The sequence below is a fragment of the Henckelia pumila genome, chromosome 4 (assembly GCF_033568475.1).
Source record: "Henckelia pumila isolate YLH828 chromosome 4, ASM3356847v2, whole genome shotgun sequence".
Classification (NCBI taxonomy): Eukaryota; Viridiplantae; Streptophyta; class Magnoliopsida; order Lamiales; family Gesneriaceae; genus Henckelia; species Henckelia pumila.
Window position 1 is genome coordinate 112,514,217 of NC_133123.1, and position 9,317 is coordinate 112,523,533.

The 9,317-nt window shown below is 33.7% G+C and overlaps 1 protein-coding gene across 1 annotated transcript; it reads right to left on the minus strand.

Annotated features, from left to right (window-relative positions):
* Positions 1–1,600: 1,600 nt before the first annotated feature.
* Positions 1,601–2,368, minus strand: LOC140861560 (uncharacterized). Its single transcript, XM_073264583.1, has one exon. It carries the CDS (start codon positions 2,366–2,368, stop codon positions 1,601–1,603), a length of 768 nt encoding a protein of 255 aa, XP_073120684.1.
* Between the last annotated feature and the right edge of the window lie 6,949 nt (positions 2,369–9,317).

Genomic DNA, 9,317 nt, shown 5'->3' on the forward strand with positions numbered 1-9,317 from the left:
TATCAAAGTAATCAAAATCGAAATCTCCTCTGTCGAATTGAAATCAATTAACATGTAAGCAAATAACTGGCCAACAAATTCGCAAGACAAATATAAATTTGATAATCAATAAAATAAAATAAAGTCTAAAATTTCTCGAATAAACAATCAAGTTTTCTACATAAATTGTCTGGCCCAATCACGTGGCCTTGATTAAATAAAAAAACTACTACTCATTAATAAACATAATTAATAAAACAAAGTATAAAACCATAAACTAGAAAATACGAGAATAGAATAAAAACTGGAAGAATGTTCAAGAGCCGCCTTCAGTCTTGCGTCAAAAGTCCCACAAAAGATAATAATCCTCCTATTTATATGTTCCGGATCCCTTAAACTAAATTCCTTACGCAACAAGAATTTCACGGACACTCAAGTTCCCGAACTCGCACCCGCGCCTCGAAGAATTCTTGCATGCGCAAGCCTTCAAAACAGATTCCTGGACCTCCTCTCGCGCGCACGCGAGATATAAGCTCCCTCGCGTGAGTCCTCAAAAAATTGTTGCTGGAATTTTCTTGCGCGCTCGCGCGAGATGGGAACTCGCCCATGTACGATACTTTAACTCCGTTTTCTTTTAAAAGCTCCATTAACCTAGAAAAATCAACCAGGAGAGTAGAATGCATACACAATAAATAAAATAAAAATAAAACACATGATGTAAAATAAATGCATGCAAAATAACCATAAAAATGACACAAAATAATGCATACACAATGAACTTATCAAGTACCTTAAAATATTTTGAACTGGGATGAATTGGATTTTTACAAGTTGCCTTATTGTGTGATTTTCCCAAGAATCTTGAGCATGTATGTGTAAGACCCTTACTTGTTGAAACACTACTTCCCTCATTAGCTTGTCTCTTTCTCATCTTTTGAGGTCTTCCCTTCTTGCTTTTATAAATAGGTGCATTCAGTTGTTGCCAAGGTGTTTTGTAAAAATCAATTTCCCCAGGAATAACATGTATCATGTACGAGTATACCTTTAAATATTCATATTTGGTATAGAATTTGTGAACAAAATCCTCCAAATTCCGTCTACTGTGACCAATAGCAGTGCAAGTATGAGAGCATGGAAAACCACATAATTGGAACATCCCATACGTGCAAGTCTTCTTCATCAAATAAACCACATGCTGAGTTAATACACCATGGACTGACAAGCACAGGACTTGATACTCATTTTCACCTGAATAGAGTGCATAAAAGTTTCTAGAAAATTTTTTATTCTTGTTGATCTTTTTCAGTATGTTTGGACAGATCTGGCCAATGTATCTCTCCATACCAACCTTTCTTAATTGAATTCTCTTCATCAGCTTGTTTCTTATGCACTATAGCATTGTTATGATCGGTTTGTCTCTTGCTTCCATAATGCATTTGTTGAAGGATTCAGACAAGTTGTTCACCACAACATCACATAAGCATCCACTAGAGACATGGCTTCTAGCCCAGTGTACTTCTGGAATTTTTTTGAGCCACTCACATGTAGTCTCTTGGCTCACGTTCACTTTAGGATCCACCAGTGCAATTTTTTTCATATGCTCCTCAAACTCATTCTTGTTTCATGTTGTAGCAGCCTTCCAGAACAATTCTTTCAAATCCAAACTTTTGAATTTTTTCTTGAAGTTTTGATACATATGTCTCAAGCAATATCTATGCTCGAAATCAGGAACAAGTTCTTTTAATGCTTCCACTAGTCCTTTCCATCTATCTGATATAAAAGTACATTTATTTTCTCTCATTCCTCCTACATCTTCCAACAGAATTGTGAGAAACCATGTCCAATTCTCTCTCTTCTCAAATTGTACCACTGCAAAGGCTATAGGCACCATATTGTCATTTCCATCCCTACCAATAGCTGCCAACAGTTGACCACCATGTATTGTTTTCAAAAAACAACCATCTAACCCAATAATTGGCCTACAACCTGCTAAGAAAGAAGCCTTAATGGCATTCAAGCTAAAATAAAGCTTATCAAATGTTGGGGGCTCAAAATCATCTTTTATTCTGAGAATAAGTGTACTTCCTGGATTAAAATTTATCAATTTCTTGCAATAATCCCATAGATGATGGTATTGTACAGTGTCAACACCTCTGATCTTCTGAATAGCGGTCTTTTTAGCCCTTATCACCTTCCATTTACTTACATCAACTTCACATTTTGACTTCATCAAATTTCTTAGCTGATCGATCTTTATATCGGGATTATCTCTAACAATCTTATGAATTCTTTTAGCTAAGTACCTAGAGTTGGCTAACTTGTTCTCATTACTTCTAGCACAAGTGTGTTTGCCCTTGATAGTCTTGATCTGAAATGTTGGCCCACCCATAACCAGAGATGCATGGATTCTCCAATCACAACCATTTTTGCACTCACCTGTTATCCTGTTCCTTTAATTTTTCTTCAACACTAGCTTATAACCCTTCCTAACACTGTGATCTCTCAAAACCTCCCTAAATTCTTGTGCACTCTTGAATTTCATTCCCACAACAAGTGAAATCTTCTTTATATCTTTCCCCTCTTTGAAAGTAGGATGTCTAGGTCCCTCTTCATCAGATCCATACATGCTTAAATCATCATCATCATCATCTGCCTCACTTAACCATTCTAAGTTATCTCCAGTTTCAAATTCTTTCCTCTTCTTTACAACTATTCCCCTTAATATCCTCCAAAAGTTCAGATGCTGCAACTGAATAATTTGCATCAGATGAGTCATCGAATTCACCAGAACCTAAAATGCCTTCATCCTCACTACTTAAAACTTATTCATAATCAAGATTATGGGGATTTGGATTTTCATCATGAGAAGAAATTGGAATATTGTCAAGAAAATCATGTAAGGTTGGAATATCTTCATTAAAATGTTGTTTTTGTCTATCAAATTCAGAAAATGCAGGACCAGAACAATCACCTTTCTCACAAGTACCATCATTATTTTCAGGATTCATTTGGTCACATTCATCCTCAAGAACTTCATGAGAGGCTGAAATTTTAGGATCATTTAGTACAGAAGCATTTTTCAACATTGGATCATCTGTAGATGGAGTTTCTTGGTCATTAACATCTGTTTTCTACTCAAGATAACCTATGGGACCGGTATTAACAAATGTTTCAACAGGTACAACATTTCCTAATGGGTCTAACATGATAAGAGGGTCTACCATTGTCTCTTCTATCAAAATGGTTACCAGTTCTAAATCCTTATACAATGCGTACATATTTGCAATATCACCATCTCCAAAAATTTCTGTCAGACCATGTTCAATCACTATACCAGGAATTCGGTAAAAGAATTTGACATTAAACTTATTTCCACCACACAATCGGTACATATCATGTAAATTCGAATAGTCAAACCTGTCAAAGTTCACGTTTTTAAATTCATGTTTAATACCTCCAACATACATTATTTTTTTATATGTACTCTTCGGGTTAAGCTTAAACTTACCTCATACATCAAATTTCATCGATAAATCCATACAATGCAAGAGAAATAGAACCGAAGATGTACCAAATTTGCCAAAACCGACATAGATTTGCGTACGCTTCTTCCGTAGTGGCCGATGAGTGAATTGGGGATTAGGTTTTTCTTCACAATCTCCTCAGCAATTATAAGGAACGATGCTATCACAAGGGATGGGTGTATTTTTCTTATTAGAGGTATAAGGGTAAAATAGTCTTAAACTAATTTCAAAATCCTTAAAAACTTCAAAAAAATAGGATGGGGAACGTGAGCTTCATTCTGAATAACAGAGGGTGATATATATATATATATATATATATATATATATATATATATATAGCTCCGATCCCCTGCACCCTAGGGTGTAGGAAAACTGTGTGCGACCACTAAAACCCACGGGTTTTAGTGGTTTTTGTTTTTTTTTTTTGCACCACTAAAACCCACTGTTGGGTTTTAGTGGTCGCACACAGTTTTCTTGCACCCTAGGGTGCAAGAGATCAAAATTTTATATATATATATATATATATATATATGTATGTGTGTGTGTGTATATGTATATCTATACTATTATATAAAGGTTGAGGGCCTTTGAATAAATACTTTTTGGTGTGTCATCATACACCAAAATAACTTCCAAATTTACGATGTATCTACATTTTTCTCCATTCTTTCTCTTCTACCTTTTTGAATATAATAATATATTAAATTTATATTATCTTATCAATAACTAATTTTCAACTACTAAATAATACATAATTTCATAAATAAAAAATCATATATTATATCACACACAGTTGCGTGTGATTTTTTCGCTAGTATATATAAATTCTCTCCTTGATTTCAATTTTTAAATATTTTGCATGGCGACTTTGAGAAATTCAATTAATGCTTAATATTTGTAACTGGATTTCATTGACATAATCGAATTTCACCATTCTTTCTATCTTCTCAATATTGCATCAATATATATATATTTTTTAGTTTTTTCATCTACAAAAAAATATTTATACAATTTTGAACAATAATTTATAAGCATTTACCGTTTGGTAGGTATGATGAGATAAATAATACATAGATAAGTAATATAATGTAATAAAAAATAAATAAAAGAGATAGTTAATATAGTATTTGATTTGATTGATGGATTATAGATTTATTTGATTTGATTGATTAAATTTTATATAAAAATGATGAATTACCATTTTGTCCGTTTAACAATAAATAAAATATGAATAATATTATATATAAGGGATAATATAGTAATTTAAATTTAATGATTTGATTGATGTAAGATAAATAATTAATGATTTGATTGATGTAAAATAAATAATTAATAGATGGATAAATAATATGGTAAAAATAACGCGAGATTGGATGAGATAAATCATACATATTTGTATGTTTCAAATTTTAGATTCAAGCATGATTCATCTAGTGTATAAGAGTTCAACCATCTATATGGTTCCATTAGTTCAAAATCTTTGGTTAGAAAGTGTTGTGAAAATTCCTCGCAAGCATACGAGTGTCAAGTTTTAATATAGTGATAAAATCAAGTATCGATCCCACAGGGAGTAAAATAAAAATATTCAGTGCTTGTAATTAAAATAGTCTAAACTTTATCTAGAAAATCAATATTTGAGAGATTTGCATAAAAATAAAAATAAGCAGATGATTTTATAGCACGCACATAACTTTTAGATAAAAATCAATCAGAGAAAAATGGTCTAGAGGTTTAGATTTCACCTGGTTTCAACAACAATCAATCCTAATTAATTAATCTTCATGAATTTCAATGAATTAATAGCCAAGAACACTTAAGTGTATTATTCCCTCTCCCGAGTACCGAATAAAATATATCAACTACAATTCAATTCCAATATCCCTATTAAGAATCTACTTGCAGTGATCAATTCAAAACAATGTTCTTTTTTAAAAGCTCTGTTAAAATTATACACTCTCCCGAGCGATATAAATAATTAACAGTGTATTTTCTAATGGTCCTATTCAAAATCTCCTCTCCCGAGTGCCAGATTTCAAATAAATATTACAAATCAATTATTGATCAGATAATTGAAAAGACAATCAATTCTAGAAAAAAACAATTAATCTAGAAGAAACTCAATTCAATAAAATCAAAAATTCATGAAAGCGTCTACACCAGGTTCCATCCGACCTCTAGACTATAAAAAATTTAGTTCATAATAAAAATCTGAATAAAACAAATCATGTTCAAAAATCTAAATATATTCAGAATTAAATAAATAAAAGATAAAGAAAACAAATCCGTCGTCGACGTCGTGTCTGGTCTATCGATCTCCGTCTTCGTTCTTCAATTAAAGCTCCGAATTTCCTTCCCAGAAATCTCACAATCAATTCTCTGTTATGTACGTGTGATTTTTGTGTGGCGGCTTCCCCCCTCTTGTCTGATAAGTAATTCCTTTTATATCATGCACAAAAGCCCAACAAAAAGCCCAAGAAAATATAAAAGTTTCCTTCCCCGATAAAAAATTTAAAACGCTGAAATCTCGCGACGCGCGCCCGCACCAACAATCCAGGTGGGCGCGCATAGAACTCTGTCATAACTCTCTCGCTTTAGGAAAAGTTAGCGCGATAGCGCTTCAATTTCTCTCTTTAGCGCTTCTTTTAAGCGCCAACAAGAAGCCCATTAACAAAGCCCATTTCGATTTCTTTACTATTCTTGTCTGTTCCTTTCTTTTCTTCTTTACTTTTTCCTTTATTTTATTTTCTCTTTTCTCACACAATTTTCTTATTTCTTATTTTCTTCCACCAAATCTCTATAATTCCCTACGAACACAAAACAAGAAAACCCACACATAAATCTGCTCGAAACCAACATTTAATAATTAAAATCATATATAAATTAAGTGTATAAAATACACTTATCAAATACCTCAAACTTAGACTTTTGCTAGTCCCGAGCAAAACTATTCAAAATCAAATTCCAAAAACTCATTCTATCAAACCAACAAGAATAGTCAAGAAATATTATGGAGCAATGACCTTAGAAATAATTTCAAAATAATCAAATACAATCCCATCCAACCTACTAACACTTGAAAATTTTAATCATAACAAAATAACCACATAAACTCACAATCTCCGCAACTCACGTTCAAAACACCCTTATCCAATTTCAATTCACACATTCATAGATCATGAGAACTTTTCAAGGTAGAATATGATCAAATATAGGAATATTTATCAAAACACTCACAATCAGTTAAATGCAAAGAATAATAGTGTGTGCGTGTTTTGATCAAAATTCATAATCATTAAAAGTATCAATCAACAGACCATAAGCTAAATTCTCGCAACTCTTCTCCACTAGTATATTGGGCAACTGAGACTCGGTCAATAGGACTTAATCAGCTTATAATGTAAGGCCTAGCTTATGGCTACAAAACAAGGATAAAAATTCAAAATAAGGAGTAATTTATATTTATGCTCAATCTAACTCTAATTTCAACTCCTTTTCATTCAAAATTTTACACTTTTTTTTTCTCAATTCATTGACTTTTCAACTTTTTCTTTTTCTTCTATTACCTCTTTCTTTTCACAACTACCTTCTTCATTTCAATTCATCCACCACACCATTTCATTTTTCACAAATATCAACTAGGAGCATAAAACATTTTTGCATTCAAATTACTCCCATAAAGGTAGGAAATAGTGTATAGGCTATTCAGGTAGTCAATGTAGGACCTTGAAATAATGACGAACGAGGGTTTTATCACACGTTTACAAGCATGTCATTCGATTTTCAATAAAGCTCAAACAAGGTACTAGGGATAAAATAAATTAATGGGTAGCTTGAAAGGCTCAAACGAATTCAGAAAAATTGCCTAAATCATTCCTAATCACAGTTATGCCCGTATTTCGCCTCGAAGAGTGCTAGAACTAGTTCTAGACAAGTATCAATCCACAATTAATTATACAAACATCAATCAGTGCAGAAAAGATAATCATCAGCAGTAAACGATGATTTTCACAACAAAATTCAGATTTTTCGTACCTCAATGTAGTCATATACGTATAGGCTCAAATGGGCAACTAAGGATAAAATTATGTCAATAAAAATCAGGCCCAAAAAATCCAAACAATGCCTCAATCATCTCTATGTCTGTATATTTCAAAAATCAGATTCAAGTATTAATCACAGAGTATATAAGAAATTGTTCATTCAATTGGTTCCATTTTTTTTTCAAAAATATTTGTCAGATAATCATGGATTTCAGTTATAGCACAAAATTTTTCATCATTGGCCATGCATCCAATTCTTTCTTGAGTTCTTTTCAACTCAACTCACTTAAACAACAAATAAAACTCAACAAAAATTTTATCTATTAAGCACACAATAAAACTCAACTAAACAATCATCAACCAACCAACTAAATCAAACACTGATTTACCCCCCAAAATTATTATAATCATTGTCCCTAATGATTAAAAAATAAATAAAAAGAACAAGGGACTCATACCTTCGATAACGAGAATCAGTACCCGGCATTATCAATTTCTTCACCATGAGAAAAATTCCAGCATGTATAACACCATCAAATAAACCATCAGGGAACATGAACATCCATAGTAACCTGAAAAATAATACATGCACACGATAAGACACAAAAGTAAAGCCCAAAGTAATTAAGATACAACGCTTAATGTATAAGGGAAGAAGAAAGAGTGCAAGGCATGGCGAGCTTCAGATGTTCGATCTCGCATGGTTTTGTACAGCTCTTTGAGAATCTTGTTTGCACATGGATGATACTGTTGGTGAAGAGTGTTGCGCGATTGCACATAAAGTGGCGCAAAAGAGGATCTCGTTGGTGCATGGAAGTGTTTATTTTGCATTTGAACTTGAGGTAACACTGTTGAAGATTGTTTGCGAATGGAATTGTTGCTGGTGTAGGCTGCTATTTGCGCAAGAGATAACGCGGAATAGGAGCTGCTGAACTGCGAATGTTAGGGAGAGAGTGGAGTGCTGATGGAGAAGCTGCGCTGTTGGGGAGATGGAGTGGCGCGATAGCACACTAATGTGCGCTGATGGGAGCAGTTTCGCGCAAGGTGAAGAAGCTGGGATGCACGATTGCACAAGGTGAGGTGCAGATGAGGTTGTTTGCGCGATTGCGCAGGGAAGTTGCGCAAAAAGGATTTGTTAGCGCATGATGGGAAATTTTTTTCGCAAGGTAGTGAGGCTGAGGAGCTGCGCGTTTGCGCAAGGTAGCTATGCACTTGGGAATCTTTGTTAGCGCAAGGGTTTACGCAATTGGCTCGCGCGATTGCGCATGGAATAGCGCAGAAGAGGAATGCTTCAATGCGTAGAGGAGAGGCGGGCGCGGGATAGATGACGAGCGGGCGCGCACAACCTTCTGCCAAAGCTCTAAAATCCTGAAAAAGATTCAACAATTTTATAGTCTCATGCCTCCGAAATTCCTAATAATAATTTCAAAAATAAAAAATTAACTAATTAGCAAAAATAATCAAAAAATAAAGCATAAATTGAATGAAAATAAAAAAATAAAATAAACCAAAAATAAAACAATAAAAAAAAAATTTGGGTTGCCTCCCAAAAAGCTCTTGGTTTAGAGTCTTCAGCCCGACTTTCACCGGTGTTAAGTCTTCCCCTTTTCTTTTACTCGCCAAATAAATTCCACGAACCGCCGTTTAAATTTTGTTCTTTTTTTTGTGGCCTTCTTCGTTGGTAAATTCGGTTCTTCCAGCTTCTCAACCGGCTCAATCAAGCACAATTCCTCGATGGGTGGATTAAGTGTCTTCATGAATAATTTAAAAATCA